Below are 19,066 nucleotides of genomic sequence, written 5' to 3'. Positions count from 1 at the left end.
CCAAAGGTCTGTTGTAGTCGCGTAATAATCATGTGTGAGCTCGGTTTCAGCTAATCCCTTCATTTTGTTAAACAAGCTGTACTGTCCCAACACTGTATATCATCATCTTGAAGTCGTCTTAGAAATCAATCTATCATATAGCTATCACCTATGTGTCTATGGGATGTTTTTTCTTAGGGCGCACTTAAACGCATTGGTAACCAATGCCTGCTTAACATAGGTGGCTACTATGGCTGACGGTCTTTGATGCTGTTGGGTGCTTTATTTTCACCATGCAATTGTTGTAAAGTAGTGGATGGTTCATCAAATTAATCAATAAATGTGTCTTGTTGTCACGATGACTCTGAGGCACTTTTTGCACATCACTTGTATTTGGTCTATTGGTTTGCCTGTAGCCAAAATACTACCATAGCACCGGAAATGCGCCCATTGGCACCAAATCGGCGTTCTCATTAGCACTAGCAGCACTCATGTTTCCGACAGTCTGCGAAGCCAGTGTTGCCAACAATTTTTCAAGTAAAGTTGTTGGTTGCTCCATTTGTCGCTAGAAGCCCTTTCATGACATAGTAACGTCATAACGTTAATTTGCGCATGCGCATTAACAAATATATATTTTTATGCTTATGCTAGTGTTCAGTCTCTCATGCAATGAGATTGTCCAAAGCAAGGAGGCGGAGCTGTGGACCAGGAGCAGAATGCAGAGAACAGCACAGCAGTCGCTAAATCAACCAAAAGTAGCTGGGGCAGCAAAAAAAAGTCGCTACATTTTTACCAATAAGTCACTGGAGGGGTTGGCAATGCTGTGTGAAGCCCTTTCTCTCTTCACTAGCATCTAACTGCACGCGCTAGCAGGGACGATTCTGATTGGCCAGCATGCCATGCAGATAGTGAAAGTGCCTGCTTGTGATTGGTCAGCATCCTATATGCATGTAGGAAGTGGATTTACGGAGTCTAGTGCATTGGAGGAGGTACCATAGTCTAGTTTTTGTTGTATTAAAGAAGAAAATCTCAGCTTCTTGCAATATGGATATTGCACATTCCATCTGAATTCAATTAATTTTGCAACAGTAACACACACACTGAGCTGCTGCTATGAAATTCAGTTGATGAAATGGGGCTTTTATATACTCTTTGTTGTCTGATGTTTGTTTCCAGGGCCTTTAGTTAAAATAACACTGGATCCTGTGGGGATTTGAGCGTCACAATGAGGTAGAAGTACTAACAGAGTGAGAAGCAGTGTACACCCCACAATATTTCCCCTCCGTTAGGCTACAGAAGGAAAAGCAACCCATTCTAATGAATATTGAATGCAATATCTGCTTGTCTCGTATTAGAATGACCTCAATAATTGAATGCTCTGTGGTATAATGGTTTGAAAGCTCCGGTTTGTATGAATGAATGTTCCACTGCATGGTGGATGTTGAGAGCAAGGGAGAGAACCACAGTTTTAAAAGGGATGCTAACTGTTGACCATTAATCAACTGTCTCAAAACTCTAGTTTTGCTGATATGCTCTGAAACAAGTGCCAAGGAGTTCGCTAAATATAATTTCATATGCTTGGAGGCCATAGGTGAGACATTAAATAGGCTGGATAATGTATCTCCTACAATTGAATGAATAGGATAAGGCTACTTTCAAGTCCCGCCCACAAACTCTTAACAAGGCTGTGCTTTATGAAGGAGATTCATCAAGTGGATTGATAGCACAGAATAGCTGAGTATCAGTTTCTGCTAGGCTTGTCACAAAAAACAATTTTACAAACGATACATTACCAGGACAAGTATCACAATACCGAGTAGTATCGAGATACCATAGTGGAGAAATTCAGTGGCCTAGCATCCAGCTCGCCCCGTCCCCCGGAAGCTTGTTCATGTTTTCTAAACGTTCTCCAAAAACCTGTCATTGAATTCCGCTCCAGCCATTACCACGAGTCCATCCTCCCCAGTTAAGGTGCCACCAACCTCCTATGATATACATGCATAATGATCTGCATATCCTTGTCTCGGTAAGGGGAAGACACTGCACAAAACCGGTTTCACTCTTTAGTTAACACTCTCCCTCCCTTCCTCACACACTCTCTCTCCCTTCCTTCCTCACACACTCTCTCTCCCTTCCTTCCTCACACACTCACACTCTCCCTTCCTTCCTCACACACTCTCTCTCCCTTCCTTCCTCACACTCTCTCTCCCTTCCTTACTTCGACCTGGTCTGGTCGAGCCTCACTAGCCAGATGAAGCTAGCTGGCTGCTTATAACGGAAGCTTTGGGCAACAGGGTTAAATGGCTCGCTAGCTATTTATTTTCATGGACTGAACACCAAGTGGCAACCTAGTTAATACTTACCCAAGGATTCTGGTCAATGCTAGTACTTACTCAAGGATTCTGGTCATTGCCAATACTTACTCAAGGATTCTGGTCATTGCCAATACTTACTCAAGGATTCTGGTCATTGCCAATACTTACTCAAGGATTCTGGTCATTGTTTTCAGGCTGGTTGTATTGGTGCTAGCTAGGTACTAAGCTAAAGCTAGCTATCCCAGAAGTTGCGGTTGAACAAATTATGCTTTATTATCAACTCGGTATTGTAAACACATCGCTCGGGGCCGGTGTTTGTTTGTTTGCAGACTTTTCTTTTGTACAGCTTTGACAGTGCTACTGTATTTTTTTTGGGACACGCAAAGACCCAAATGGCACTCCATAGTATGTATATCGTGAAGCTAATAGAAGTGACGCTATTACTGTGTAACTCCAGTAGGGCAACATCTGGAAAATAGCGCACCTGGTAGTGTGTACTGGTGCTCGACCAGTCGGTGAAAGCCAACATCACCCACGACAGAGAACGGTTGATTGTCAAGGGCAATGAATTCCATTATCTTGGCTTTAATGGATTTTGCCCATGAGTTGTCTCGCTGAAATGTTGTTACTCTTTCAAATGACTGCTCGACTTGTTGACTGCTCGATCCACATAGCAGACATTGTGGGCTAGGTTAGGAATGCTGTGTTGCGCAAACTTTTGGGTGCCGTTATTACGTCATGTCCCTACGTTATATATGTATGCACGTCAACTTTGTCATCAGTTTTTTACATTGGCGTTAATATATATATATATATATATATATATATTTTTTTTTTTAAATTTTTTAATTTTTTTAAAAAAATGGTAATAATGACAATTACAACAATACTGAATGAACACTTATTTTAACTTCATATAATACATCAATAAAAATCAATTTAGCCTCAAATAAATAATGAAACATGGTTTAAATAATGCAAAAACAAAGTGTTGGAGAAGTAAGAGTGCAATATGTGCCATGTAAAAAGCTAACGTTTGAGTTCCTTGCTCAGAACATGAGAACATATGAAAGTTGGTGGTTCCACGAGTATTGCCAGTGTAACAGTATAGCTTCCGTCCCTCTCCTCGCTCCTACCTGGGCTCGAACCAGGAACACATCAACAACAGCCACACTCGAAGCAGCGTTACCCATCGCTCCACAAAAGCCGCGACCCTTGCAGAGCAAGGTGAATAACTACTTCAAGTCTCAGAGCGAGTGACATCTGAAATGCTATTAGCGCACACCCAGCTAACTAGCTAGCCATTTCACATCGGTTACACCAGCCATTAGGCTGATAGGCTTGAAGTCATAAACAGCGCTGTGCTTGCGAAGAGCTGCTGACAAAATGCACGAAAGTGCTGTTTGAATGAATGCTTACAAGCCTGCTGCTGCCTACCATCGGTCAGTCAGACTGCTCTATCAAATCATGGACTTAATTATAACATAATAACACGCCGAAATACGAGCCTTTGGTCATTAATATGGTCGAATCCGAAAACGATCATTTCAAAAACAAAACTTTTATTATTTCAGTGAAATACGTTACCTTTCTGTATTTTATCTAACGGGTGGCATCCCTAAGTCTAAATATTCTTGTTACATTGCACAACCTTCAATGTTATGTCATAATTACGTAAAATTCTGGCAAATTAGTTCGCAATGAGCCAGGCTCCCCAAACTGTTGCATATACCCTGACTCTGCGTGCAATGACAGAGAAATGACAGAATTTCACCTGGTTAATATTGCCTGCTAACCTGGATTTCTTTTAGCTAAATATGCAGGTTTAAAAATGTATACCTCCTGTGTATTGATTTTAAGAAAGGCATTGGTGTTTATGGTTAGGGACAGTCGTCCAACGATTGTGCTTTTTTTGCAAATGCGCTTTTGTTAAATCATCCCCCAGCGTTGCATCGATTATATGCAACGTAGGACACGAGTAACTCATCAACCATGTGTAGTTATAACTAGTGATTATGATTGATTGTTTTTTAGAAGATAAGTTTAATGCTAGCTAGCAACTTACCTTACCTACTACTGCATTTGCGACTTGCCTAGTTAAATAAAGGTATAAAAAATATTTTAAAAATCGGCGCCCAAAAATATTTCAGATTGTTATGAAAACTTGAAATCGGCCCTAATTAATCGGCCATTCCGATTAATCGGTCGACGTCTACTCTGTACGCCTATGTAGCTATTCCATTAAATCTGCCGTTTCCAGCTACAACAGTCATTTACAACATTAACAATGTCTACACTGTATTTCTGATAAATTTGATGTTATTTTAATGGACAAAAAATTTGCTTTTCTTTCAAAAACAAGGACATTTCCAAGTGACCCCAAACGTTTGAATGGTAGTGTATATCTGGGGAAAAACATCAAGCAGTTAGTTCCATATCTCATTTATTTTTCTGTTTTTGTTTTTTCTTTAGTTGGAGAAATTGAGACTAGCGACTCCCTGGGTCTGGAGATCTCTGAAACCATGTCAGTCACCGTCCACGAGAACCGAAAGTCCCGGACCAGCACGGGCTCCATGAACATCTCTCTGTTCCATAAGCCCTCGCATCCAGACAGTGTGCTCACCCACCTCAACACCCTCCGAAAGCAATGCATGTTCACTGATGTGACACTGTGGGCGGGGGACCGCTCCTTCCCCTGCCATCGGGCCGTACTAGCTGCATGCAGCCGCTACTTTGAGGCCATGTTCAGTGGAGGCTTGAGGGAGAGCCTGGACAATGAGGTGAACTTCAGAGACAGTGTGCATCCAGAGGTGCTGGAGCTGCTGCTTGACTTTGCCTACTCATCACGCGTCATCATCAATGAGGAGAACGCAGAGTCGTTACTCGAGGCGGGAGACATGCTGCAGTTCCACGACATCCGAGACGCTGCAGCAGAGTTCCTGGAGAAGAACCTGCACTCGTCCAACTGCCTGGGCATGATGCTGCTGTCCGACGCCCACCAGTGCAAACGGCTATATGAGCTCTCCTGGAGGATGTGCCTGGTGCACTTTGAGGCGGTGCGGGACACAGAGGACTTCTACGGCCTCAACAAGGACAAGCTGCTGGACCTGATCCTCAGTGACGAGCTGGAGATCGAGGATGAGCAGATTGTGTTCAACGCTGTGATGCGCTGGGTGCGATATGACCTGGATGGCCGCAGAGACTACCTCCCTGAGCTGCTGCGGGGCATCCGCCTGGCCCTGCTGCCCTCTGAGTGTCTGATCGAGGCGGTGGCCTGCGAGGAGCTGGTGATGTCAGACAAGAGGAGCCGGCAGATTGTGGAGGAGGCCATGCAGTGCAAGAAGAAAATTCTGCAGAACGATGGGGTGGTCACCAGCCCCTGTGCCCGACCCCGCAAGGCAGGCCACACACTGCTCATCCTGGGAGGACAGACCTTCATGTGTGATAAGATCTACCAGGTGGACCACAAAGCCAAGGAGATCATCCCCAAGTCTGACCTGCCCAGCCCCAGGAAGGAGTTCAGTGCCTGTGCCATCGGCTGTAAGGTCTACGTGACTGGGGGGAGGGGTTCTGAGAACGGGGTGTCTAAGGATGTTTGGATCTATGACACGGTCCACGAGGAGTGGTCTAAAGGAGCACCCATGTTGATAGCACGTTTCGGCCATGGCTCTGCTGAACTGGAGAACTGCCTGTATGTGGTGGGCGGCCACACTGCCATAGCAGGTGTCTTCCCTGCCTCCCCCTCAGTCTCCCTCAAACAGGTAGAGCGGTATGACCCGCTTACAAACAAATGGACCATGATGGCGCCACTTAGAGACGGTGTTAGCAATGCAGCCGTGGTCAGCGCCAAGCTGAAGCTGTTTGTCTTTGGTGGCACCACCATCCACAGAGACAAGGCCTCCAAGGTGCAGTGCTACGACCCTCTAGGGAACCGTTGGGCCATCGCAGCAGAGTGTCCGCAGCCGTGGAGATACACGGCCGCCGCTGTTCTAGGCAGTCAGATCTTCATCATGGGTGGAGACACTGAGTTCACCGCCGCTTCTGCCTACCGCTTTGACTGTGAGACCAACCAGTGGTCTCGTGTTGGGGACATGACTTCTAAAAGAATGAGCTGCCATGCTGTGGCCTCTGGAAACAAACTGTACGTGGTGGGGGGCTACTTTGGGACGCAGCGCTGCAAGACACTAGACTGTTATGACCCCACGTCCGATAGCTGGAACAGTATAACCACAGTGCCTTACTCACTAATTCCTACTGCGTTCGTAAGCACCTGGAAACATCTACCAGCCTAGCTGCCTCTCTACAAGAATAAGGAGAGGTCTCCAGAACTGGGTGAGCAATAAACATATTGTTTTATCCTAGTAATAGATGTTGGTAAGAAATGTCATATTTGTAAGAATTCCTATGCAAGCACGTGCACCGTGTACATCCTTTGACAATATTAATAGAGCACTTTACATAACATGTCCTATATTTCCCCAAACACTGACTGTCTTTTCTCACTCAAATGCTTTCAAGTGAAAGAGCCTCAGAAGTCTGCTAGCTTTTGACGTACACACTCAGCAGACTAGTGTTGTCCAGTACCGAAACTTCTGTACTTTTTCAGTACTAGAACATGAAAAAACGGTTCGGTACTATAATTTTTGTTACTTTCGGTACTTCTGTCAAATGTGTCTCGCGTTGTCTACTGATTTTAGAGAGCATCGAGTCTATCAACGCAGCCGATGTCTCCTTATAGCGTGAACGTACCGTGCCTGCTCACTTACTCAATGCTAGCTCTAGCCTGTACTAAGGAACCACTGCACTCACTCAGTCTGGGCTGCGTCATGTTAGCGCCCCACTCACACACTTGAATAATGGAACACGTTATGTGGAAAGGCTGCAACTGTTAATTACTGTTGCAAAACAATGTCCATTAGAGGCTAGAACACTTTACAATGGAAGAAGATACCGGTAGCTTTCAGCTTTGTAGGCTAACTTTCCTTGCTAGCTTACAGCTGAAGCTAACATCAATTCACTACCCTATAGGACTGTGGTGGTCATGACAATTTGTCCACTGGTTAGTGTCATGCTAATTTAACTTTTCCCATTCCGGAGCGAGTGTGCATATGAAGAGGCTAGCTAGATTTAGAGTTATTTGGCAACTTTAGTGAATGATACACACCTTTTTAGAATATCTTATAAATCAGGCTACAGATGCTGGATCCCCAGTGTGGCTGCCCTACCTCCCTCCACGGCTGGGAGATGCAGCAGCTGGGCTGCCTGAAAAGACAGCAGCGGAGTGGCTCTGGGACTACCCAGAGGAAGCAGGTTCTTACAGAAGCAAAGTGAAAACGGCATTGTTGTCATCAACATTGTTGCATGTGCTGCATTGACCATGCAACAACATGTACTCCTTGAGTGACAGGGGGCGGAGCTAGGTCTAGAAAGCAGCATGGAGAAAGAGAGGGCAGCGAAAGATGACTCAAGTAGCGAGGTAAACTATAAAAATGGACGTTACACACAGCATATCACATTTAACAAACCAAACATTCAAATACTGTTATAGAAGGTAAAGTAAAAACCCAAACCGGTCTGTCCATCAATACCGGACAATGGAGAACTGAGTACCAGGCGATTAGCGACCTGACTGTCACTTCCAACGCATGTCCAGAGGGCATAAGAGGAGATCACGTGGAATTTGACTGCGGTTATGACTCATAACGGCCGTTGTTGTGGTAATACGATCACCGCAACAGCCCTCGTGAACACCTTACTCTGCTTATCTTAATCGGCGTTAGGTCAAAATTGAAGTAAGCATATGCCGATTAAAACACTTGGTTTTCTGCACAATGTTTCATATTATAACAATTATTATTATTAGGACAAGTAAACACCGTCAGCGTTCCAACAGTGTATTTGATCTGTGCCAGCCGAGCCAGCCTCCCTCTTTAGCGCAAGTGAAGTGAGTTCGGAACAACTGAACGTTTTAGAAGTAGTTTTCACATGCAAACTTTATGTCCGAACTCCGAATCAAATATGCTTCCCAAACTTTACATGGTCGCTGTGGTAGAACGTTTATTGTGATTGCCTGATTTCAGATGTGTTCATTTAAACATTATTATAACATTATTATAACAAATTCTTTTATGTAGTTAGATTGGTAAAACAAAGTCAAATGTATGATTAGATTCATTAATTTATACATGGCTATCTGAAAAATGGACAAATGTAATAATATTGAACTCAAAGATCTGTCTGGGTCAAGTGCCGTTCTCTAACTTTGGCTAATATGCCTTATTTTTTTTTTGCCTTGGTATCGTTTTGGAATTGAGTATTGTGGTGGTATAAGCACAAACACTGCAGAACCTCTCATGGTGGCTTCTGGGAGTGGTAGTAAAAGTAAAGTTTATCTGGAGGAAATCCCTGTGTTTCTCAGTCGGGATCAAAGTGACACATCCCACCCAGTGGTGCAGTACGTTGGTAAGCCACTCAGACATTGATTTGTGTTCTGCATTACAGAGACTTTCCAGTCAATTGGCTATTAGCACACTAGCTGGAGAACACACTGGGGCTCAATCAGTGTAATTACACAGAGACTGGAGAGACCACAGAGAGCTACTCTAATGGGGGGCGGGGTGCCGTTGCCTTGTGAAAGCCAGGAGGTCCCAAATGTACCGTTACCCATTACATTTATATAGAGTCTGAAGTACACTGTAATGGTTTCCTAAACTGTTGACATGTCCTGTTTTTATCATGAATAAATAATGACCAGATAAGCCCAACGCAGGCTTTTTAAGGTTATGCTTGTGCCTCAATTGTTCAATGTTATTGAGCATAGCATTTGGTTTCCTATAATCTAGGGTTATCTTATCTGAGAGGTAGGTGTGTGTTTGCTGGAGCTGAGCTACTATAAAGGGGGTTAGGGTATTGCTTGGAAGATGTTGCCGCGAGGAACAGGGAGGCTCAAATCCGTGTCCAGGCATCAGCCACTAGGGTGGTGAGAGTAGCAGACATATATAAGTTCAGAGACACATAACCTCAGCTCACAGCACAGAGGTGGAGTATCCCTTCCTCTGAAGGGTTAACCCAATTAGTCCCACCATAACATCGGTGCGTTTTGGACTTATAACTGCCTTTTTTAAAACATTGTGTGTTTGAGCTACAGACCAAACAATAGTCTGTGATTTAACGGGGGCTTAGCTAGAGCAGTGTTCGTGAGACGAGAGTGGATTCCTTAACCTCTAGTGACTCCCAAACCCGCATGCGGGAGCGTAATTATTGCCTGAAACTAATTAGCATAACGCAACGGACATAAATATCCCTAGAAAATATTCCTATTCATAAAAATCACATGAAATACACTGCTCAAAAAAATAAAGTGAACACTAAAATAACACATCCTAGATCTGAATGAATGAAATATTATTCTTAAATACTTTTTTCTTTACATAGTTGAATGTGCTGACAACAAAATCACACAAAAATGATCAATGGAAATCAAATTTATCAACCCATGGCGGTCTGGATTTGGAGTCACACTCAAAATTAAAGTAAAAAACCACACTACAGGCTGATCCAACTTTGATGTAACGCCCTTAAAACAAGTCAAAATGAGGCTCAGTAATGTGTGTGTGTGTGGCCTCCACGTGCCTGTATGACCTCCCTACAACGCCTGGGCATGCTCCTGATGAGGTAGCGGATGGTCTCCTGAGGGATCTCCTCCCAGACCTGGACTAAAGCATCCGCCAACTCCTGGACAGTCTGTGGTGCAACATGGCGTTGGTGGATGGAGCGAGACATGATGTCCCAGATGTGCTCAATTGGATTCAGGTCTGGGGAATGGGCGGGCCAGTCCATAGCATCAATGCCTTCCTCTTGCAGGAACTGCTGACACACTCCAGCCACACATGAGGTCTAGCATTGTCTTGCATTAGGAGGAACCCAGGGCCAACCGCCCCAGCATATGGTCTCACAAGGGGTCTGAGGATCTCATCTCGGTACCTAATGGCAGTCAGGCTACCTCTGGCGAGCACATGGAGGGCTGTGCGGACCCCCAAAGAAATGCCACCCCACACCATGACTGACCCACCACCAAACCGGTCATGCTGGAGGATGTTGCAGGCAGCAGAACGTTCTCCACGGCGTCTCCAGACTCTGTCACGTCTGTCACATGTGCTCAGTGTGAACCTGCTTTCATCTGTGAAGAGCACAGGGCGCCAGTGGCGAATTTGCCAATCTTGGTGTTCTCTGGCAAATGCCAAACATCCTGCACGGTGTTGGGCTGTAAGCACAACCCCCACCTGTGGACGTCAGGCCCTCATACCAGCCTCATGGAGTCCGTTTCTGACCGTTTGAGCAGACACATGCACATTTGTGGCCTGCTGGAGGTCATTTTGCAGGGCTCTGGCAGTTCTCCTCCTTGCACAAAGGCGGAGGTAGCGGTCCTGCTGCTGGGTTGTTGCCCTCCTACGGCCTCCTCCACGTCTCCTGATGTACTGGCCTGTCTCCTGGTAACGCCTCCATGCTCTGGACACTACGCTGACAGACACAGCAAGCTTGCATTGATGTGCCATCCTGGATGAGCTGCACTACCTGAGCCACTTGTGTGGGTTGTAGACTCCGTCTCATGCTACCACTAGAGTGAAAGCACCGCCAGCATTCAAAAGTGACCAAAACATCAGCCAGGAAGCATAGGAACTGAGAAGTGGTCTGTGGTCCCCACCTGCAGAACCACTCCTTTATTGGGGGTGTCTTGCTAATTGCTTATAATTTCCACCTGTTGTCTATTCCATTTGCACAACAATATGTGAAATTTATTGTCAATCACTTGCTTCCTAAGTGGACAGTTTGATTTCACAGAAGTGTGATTGACTTGGAGTTACATTGTGTTGTTTATTTGTTCCCTTTATTTTTGTTGAGCAGTGTATATTGAGACACAGCTTAGCCTTTTGTTAATCACCCTGTCATCTCAGATTTTCAAAATATGCTTTACAGCCAACGCTAGACAAGCATTTGTGTAAGTGTATCGATAGCCTAGCATAACATTATGCCTTGCTAGCAGCAGGCAACCAAACTCATGAACTGTTTATGTCAAGTACTTTTGTCTTCTACTTGTAGCCCTGGTTGTCCTGAAAAGTAAATGGTAAAACACTTCATTGTGAGGCTAAATATAAGGGCTGAACAAATGAAAAGACGATTTTTGCTGGGGTCTCGGGACTGATAGGGTTAATGACTGTTCCTGTGTGTAATCATTAGCACCCACCTCAAAGCCAACATCACAGGGCTCCATTTCACAGAGGAGCAGGTGGCCCAGCTTCATAATTAGCTCCTGCGGGCCAGGCTATAGAGGCTAGATCCCCAGGGTGACTGCCCTTCCTCCCCCCTCGGCTGGAGGATGCAGCGGCTGGGAATCCTGTTTTAGCCCATACATTTTTAAACAACTGCAGCAGGCGGAAGAGAGAGAGGGACTACCTGACTGCAGCCTGCCACTTTCCACCAGTTTTTCAAGGGTCTCTCTCTGGTACTGCACCTGAACTTTACCACAGCGCCCAGGCAATATTTATATAACTTTTATTTTTGACGGGGAGTCCTGCTGAGACCAAGGTCCCGTTTACAGATGAGCCCTGTATACACATCAATGTACACATTGCTACTCAGATCAATGCATTAATAACTAAACACTATCATAGACAATTATTTAATTTGACAATAATAGGATTATTATTATGTCAACAGTGGACAGACTACCACATGTCAGTCGGTACATTTTATGTCAAGCATGTGTATCCTTATCATTTTAGACTCCACTGGAGTCTGGTTCCTCTTTTCAGAGACATATTTTAGTACTTTGAAAGGGCATCCCAAGCTCCTCTGGCCATTAGCCTAAAGCTGGGCATTAGCCTCTTACACCTATCAAATCTCAGGGCTTGTGAAACACAAGCTAACACATTTAATGTGGGCTTAGCAATAACCTTATCTAACCTCGTTGTTCCCCTGACTCCTGGCCAGCACACGAGGAGGATTAGGGTTACAATGTGGATGGATATGGGTCGTCGAATAGTCAGGCTTATTAGGCTAATCCAGTACGACGACTGTTTTCTGAAGTATTATTCATTGCATTTAGAATCATCTGGTCCATTATATACATTTATGGCGTTTTTCACGCCGTCACATTCTAGCAGGACAAATTAATCATATCAGTACGGCAGATAGTTTCTACAATGTTGGTCTCACAGGCTTTGCCCCCCCCCCCAAAGCTGTCGTTTTGGCTTTAATGAATGTCCAAAGGGAGGTGTCTGCCTATTGGAAAGCTCTCTTGGCACAGCGTCATGCCTCTAATCAGCTGTCACAGGGGTGACTCTGCTCACTCCTGACATTTGTTTGTTGACAACACAGTCACACACAGGGACTTTTCTCCCGCTCAGGCTCTGTTATGGAATAATCTGTGGGGCTGTGTTGTGTCAACAGGATAGGTGGAGTGTCAGAGGACACAGTAAAAACTCCACATTGAGCCGATTCATTGTGTCCGAGCTGCTGCTGTGGTCTGGAGGAATGCAGTCAGAGGAGGAATGCCCCTTCACTGCTCCTTGAGAGAGACCTTCCTTCCACATCCACTGGCCATCTTCTCCCCCTGCCCACACTCCTCACTGTTTTGCAAGGCCTTAATGAGACCCTACTTACAGCAGCACACAGATCCGCTCAACACTGTTTGCAGTGGCTGACTTGAGGTGCGATGATTTTATAATAGGCTTGAGTGTAGCTTACAGCTGACTCCTGTACAATATGAAGTAGGACAGCGGTTGGTTATGGGAGGAAGAGGAGGGGAAGAGTCCAGGCAATGAAGAGAAAAGATGTGTGTCTTGGCTTGCTTGGAGACAGGGAGTTTTCCTGCACTGTTATACAGTGACTTCAGGTTTGATTGAATTATGTCCAAGCAGGAAATAAGAACATACTACTGTAACATCATGATCTTTCACTCTGTCAGCAAACCAAATATTAGCCTAGATTCAGTATGAATCAAGTCACTGCACTGAAGGTCTTCTGCTCCCATCCTATGCTATTATATTTTATAGCATGTTTTTATGAACCCATCAGACCCAGAGGCGTCAATGTAATGATGGTTGACCATAACATTCTGAACAGAAATACAGTAATGGTGTCTTTCTATAATGAACCAGCCTGTGTGCTACCCAGCAATACCCTGGGCAATTTGGCAAAGTGGCAGCAGAGATGTGTGACTGTCTGGGTGCCAGGGGTCTCCTATCAAAGACAACATCTGAGCTACACCACAGTCAATGGGCCAGAGAGTGGGAGCCTGCCAGGCTGCTACACACCTCAGGCTACAGTCTGCCTGCTCGCTCACCAGAACTTTCCATCTGAAACTGCAACACTGTCGACAAGCCTTAATGGGTGTAGTAAATGGGGAATGTTAGACATGACCATTTCCTCTGCTTTAGAAGGGAATGTAGGCCTAATGCTAATGGCCTGGGTGTTTTACTGTAACCATTTATCAGATACAATGGGTGGTCTCTGAGAAACAATGTTGTGCTGTTTTATACCACTCTAGCGAATGTTGACTATGTAGCCTAATCTACACAGAGCGCGATCCAGGCAACTGAATCCATGAGACCTCATTGCTTTAGCCTCCAAGCCCTGGTGACATATGTAATTTGAATCATTTTACACAACGGGCAACGCCTTTGAGGAGGGGAAAGAAAACATTTCCTTAGGTCGACATTTAGATTTACTAGAAACTAACTCTGCTGTGCATACAAGGATGGCATTATTCCTTGCCGTTGTCCCTGGTCTGACCTCTCGTTGGTCTGACCTCTCGTTGGTCTGACCTCTCGTTGGTCTGACCTCTCGTTGGTCTGACCTCATTGTAGTTGTGGAGATGTCAGAACTGGGGCGACTTCTGCTTTTACAAGCTCTACAATGACAAGTATCAATTGGTCAATAAACTCTGACAATACTGTGAACGTTTTCATAGCCATCCATTAAAAATTCATCATGGCCTTTTGAAAGTTATTACGTTCAGCTTTGCCTATGTTATGGCTGAAGATAAAGTCTGGGTGTGTGGCATTTTGGTAATAAATAGTCATCATGATATATTTGTCTGATATTTTACTCATGGCACTGGCAGAGCTTTGCCAGTTAAAGTAATTGCAGCTTGTGTGTGTGTGTGTGTGTGTGTGTGTGTGTGTGTGTGTGTGTGTGTGTGTGTGTGTGTGTCCCAACACGTGACATTGTTTTTGAGTTGGGTACACTGGATGTTACTCCTTCTCTTGCCTCCAGTCCAGAGGGATTGTGTTGAGCAGCTGCATTCGACTGTGCCTCAGTAATCCAGGTAATTTGCCAACAGTTGGAACAGTCCTGACCCCATGCCAACCACCACCCCCTGCTTCCAGAAAGACTAAACCAGCTAATTGTGTCAATGTTGCAGAGGCACTAAATCGGATTGTGTGGATATTAATCTGATCTCTCTTTTTGGCACAGTACATGGTACTGTCGCAGGAAACATGGCATTTTGGCCCAATGTACTGGAGAAACAACTGTAAAGCAGTGCTTTTTACCTGATAGCTAGACACAGTGAATCACAGATCGAGCAGTCTCACTCACTCACTCACTCACTCACTCACTCACTCACACAACAGAGAAACATATTCAGACAGACTACATATAAACACACAGCTTCCCATCTCCAGAATAGTAGGGCTAAGCTTTGCTTGTTCGGTCTGCCCTGTGTAAATTGGCAGTGGATTTAAGCAACATTCTGACATGCCATTGCACTGGACTTCCCTTTCCTGGAATCCACTGGCTCATTGCTATCACTATCCGCCCTGAAATTTCCAACTTTATCATCATCGCATTAGGCCGCAAAGCTGTGTTCATTCTGCTCCAGTCTAGACTGGTGTCTCATGTAGATAAGAATCATGAGCTGTTATACAGCACACTGTAATTAAAAAATCTGGCTCCTATCATACAATTCCCAGGAACAGGGTGATATGCTATTGTGTTTTCTCCTCTTGTTTTTTCTGCAAATAAAATTGCTATTACTTTTCCACTTAAATGTCGTTTTAGCCCTTTCCATTCATGCCCTTATACGGGTTGAACATGGCAGATCAAATTGGGGCACTAATAAGCACCTAAATTGGGACATAGTGGCTGAACAGTAAAATGCTATATGTGACATCAGAGCGCTAGCGCTGTATGGGTTTTGACTGACAGCTTAGGGGTGTAACGGTACCCTTATTCATACCGAACCTTTCGGTATGGGCACCACATTTCGGTCCGTACTGTGAATTATTTCTCATCCCTAACAATGTAGTAGTCGTCCCAAGGCAGGAAGGCAGGCGGCATAGAAACACATTGGGTTTGGACAGATTTTGGAGAGAGTGAAAGCTCTCGCTGCATACATACACGGACCGGACTTTTTTCATTAAGAGCTTAATAGAAACATGCAACAATGGCAAGCCTATTGTGTTAGTCAAAATGCTATAGCATACTGTTGAACTTAAAAAAAAAAAAAAATGTATTTACCTAGGCAAGTCAGTTAAGAACAAATTCTTATTTACAATGACAGCCTAGGAACAGTGGGTTAGCTGCCTTGTTCAGGGACAGAACGACAGACCTTGTCAGCTCGGGGATTTGATCTAGCAACCTTTCAGTTACTGGCCCAATGCTTTAACCACTAGGCTACCTGCATGCAACTCCTGTAATGAATCAGGGAATAAAGTAATTTTCAAACATTTTGCCAAAATACAATTAACTGGAAAACACTGTTCTAAACCAAATACGAGCAGTTGTGCCAGAGATGAAAATCTCCATTAGAAACTTGTGATAAATAAGATACACGACGACTGACAAATGCGTCAATTTAATTCCGCAAATTGTCAAATGTTATTTTCGGTCGCTAACCAGTTAACGGTTAACCATTTAACATCCCTAATAAAAACACTAGGCCTATAGGATATGCCTATGCTGCGTTGTATGCCATTGCCTCCTGAGTAAATTTGAGTTGGAAAAAAACAACATTGTAGGCTATTCCGTTAACAACTAGCTAGAGTTTATTGCCACGTTTTATAATTAAAATCTTAACTGGCTAATTTCAAACAATCTCTTTTTTGTGAGGCGTAGTCGGTAACTAGTTCTGTACGATGGCGAGTGGTGGAATCGATAAACCAGAATTGGATGATTATCGCTTAAATCTCCAGTTTGGGAACATTTTGGCTTCACAGTAGATTACAACCGCGACAGACAAGACAGTTGTGGATAAAATGTTAACAGTATGTCGCCACTGCTCAACAATAGCCTATGCAGAGTGGAACGGCGCCGACAGAGATGGCCGCCTCGCTTCGCGTTCCTAGGAAACTATGCAGTTTTTTGTTTTTTTACGTGTTATTTCTTACACTAGTACCCCAGGTCATCTTAGGTTTCTTTACATACAGCCGAGAAGAACTACTGAATATAAGATCAGCGTCAACTCACCATCAGTACGACCAAGAATATGTTTTTCGCGATGCGGATCCTGTGTTCTGCCTTACAACCAGTGTAACCGAGTGGATCACATGCAGCGACCAAAAAAAAAAAACGACTCAGAAAAAGAGGGAAACGAGCGGTCTTCTGGTCAGACTCCGGAGACGGGCACATCGTGCACCACTCCCTAGCATTCTTCTTGCCAATGTCCAGTCTCTTGACAACAAGGTTGATGAAATCCGAGCAAGGGTAGCATTCCAGAGGGACATCAGAGACTGTAACGTTCTTTGCTTCACGGAAACATGGCTCACTGGAGAGACGCAATCCAGGGTGCAGCCAGCGGGTTTCTGCAGAAACAAACATCTTTCTGGTTTTATGGCCAACGTGACATGGTGTGATGAAAGAAACATACAGGAACTCAAATCCTTCTGTTCACCTGATTTTAGAATTCCTCACAATCAAATGTTGCATTATCTACCAAGAGAATTCTCTTCGATTATAATCACAGCCGTATATATCCCCCCAAGCAGACACATCGATGGCTCTGAACGAACTTTATTTAACTCTCTGCAAACTGGAAACGATTTATCCGGAGGCTGCATTCATTGTAGCTGGGGATTTTAACAAGGCTAATCTGAAAACAAGACTCCCTAAATTTTATCAGCATATCGATTGCGCAACCAGGGGTGGAAAGACCCTGGATCATTGTTACTCTAACTTCCGCGACGCATATAAGGCCCTGCCCCGCCCCCTTTCGGAAAAGCTGACCACGACTCCATTTTGTTGATCCCTGCCTACAGACAGAAACTAAAACAAGAAGCTCCCACGCTGAGGTCTGTCCAACGCTGGTGACAAGCTGACTCCACACTCCAAGACTGCTTCCATCACGTGGACTGGGAGATGGTTTGCGTCAGACAACAACTGACACGCTGATACGGTGTGCGAGTTCATTAGAACGTGCGTTGAAGATGTCGTTCCCATTCGATTAAAACATTCCCTAACCAGAAACCGTGGATTGATGGCAGCATTCGTGTGAAACTGAAGGCACGAACCACTGCTTTTAATCAGGGCAAGGTGTCTGGTAACATGACTGAATACAAACAGTGCAGCTATTCCCTCCCAAGGCTATCAAACAAGCCAAGCGCCAGTACAGAGACAAAGTAGAATCTCAATTCAACGGCTCAGACACAAGAGGTATGTGGCAGGGTCTACAGTCAATCACGGACTACAGGAAGAAACCCAGCCCAGTCACGGACCAGGATGTCTTGCTCCCAGGCAGACTAAATTTTGAGGACAAACAGTGCCACTGACACGGCCTGCAACGGAAACATGCGGTCTCTCCTTCACTTAAGTGAGTAAGACATTTAAACGTGAAACCCAGGCTGCAGGCCCAATGGCATCCCCAGCCGCGCCCTCAGAGCATGCGCAGACCAGCTGGCCGGTGTGTTTACGGACATATTCAATCAATCCCTATACCAGTCTGCTGTTCCCACATGCTTCAAAAGGGCCACCATTGTTCCTGTTCCCAAGAAAGCTAAGGTAACTGAGCTAAACGAACAAATTCTTAGCACTCACATCCGTCATCATGAAGTGCTTTGAGAGACTAGGAAAGGACCATATCACCTCCACCCTACCTGACACCCTTGACCCACTCCAATTTGTTAGGGCCCAAATAGGTCCACAGAGATGCAATCTCAACCACACTGCACACTGCCCTAACCCATCTGGACAAGAGGAATATTTGAGAATGCTGTTCATCGACACAGCTCGGCATTCAACACCATAGTACCCTCCAATGCTAACCATCAAGCTCGAGACCCTGGGTCTCGACCCCGCCCTGTGCAACTGGGTACTGGACTTCCTGACGGGCCGCCCCCAGGTGGTGAGGGTAGGCAACATCTCCTCCCCGCTGATCCTCAACACTGGGGCCCCACAAGGGTGCGTTCTGAGCCCTCTCCTGTACTCCCTGTTCACCCACGACTGCGTGGCCAACGCCTCCAACTCAATCATCAAGTTAACTGGAACAACAGTGGTAGGCTTGATTACCAACAACAAACGGCCTACAGGGAGGAGGTGAGGGCCCTCGGAGTGTGGTGTCAGGAAAATAACCTCACACTCAACGTCAACAAAACTAAGGAGATGATTGTGGACTTCAGGAAACAGCAGAGGGAACACCCCTTATCCACATAGATGGAACAGTAGTGGAGAGGGTAGCAAGTTTTAAGTTCCTCGGCATACACATCACAGACAAACTGAATTGGTCCACTCACACAGACAGCATCGTGAGGAAGGCGCAGCAGCGCCTCTTCAACCTC

General features: G+C 45.1%; 1 protein-coding gene across 5 annotated transcripts in view; it reads left to right on the top strand.

Moving 5' to 3' along the window:
• Positions 1 to 19,066, top strand: part of LOC112218427 (kelch-like protein 25) — a 45,995-nt gene that overhangs the window by 13,652 nt on the left and 13,277 nt on the right. For all 5 annotated transcript variants that reach the window (XM_024379210.2, XM_024379209.2, XM_042301452.1 and 2 more), the window contains one exon: positions 4,767 to 6,626. In XM_024379210.2, coding sequence (XP_024234978.1) covers positions 4,817 to 6,586 — 1,770 coding nt within the window. In that variant the 5' untranslated portion in view covers positions 4,767 to 4,816 and the 3' untranslated portion in view covers positions 6,587 to 6,626. The remainder of the gene's footprint in view (positions 1 to 4,766; positions 6,627 to 19,066) is intronic.

Source organism: Oncorhynchus tshawytscha, linkage group LG19 (assembly GCF_018296145.1).
Source record: "Oncorhynchus tshawytscha isolate Ot180627B linkage group LG19, Otsh_v2.0, whole genome shotgun sequence".
NCBI classification, from domain to species: Eukaryota; Metazoa; Chordata; class Actinopteri; order Salmoniformes; family Salmonidae; genus Oncorhynchus; species Oncorhynchus tshawytscha.
This window is presented reverse-complemented; position numbering and strand designations above follow the sequence as displayed.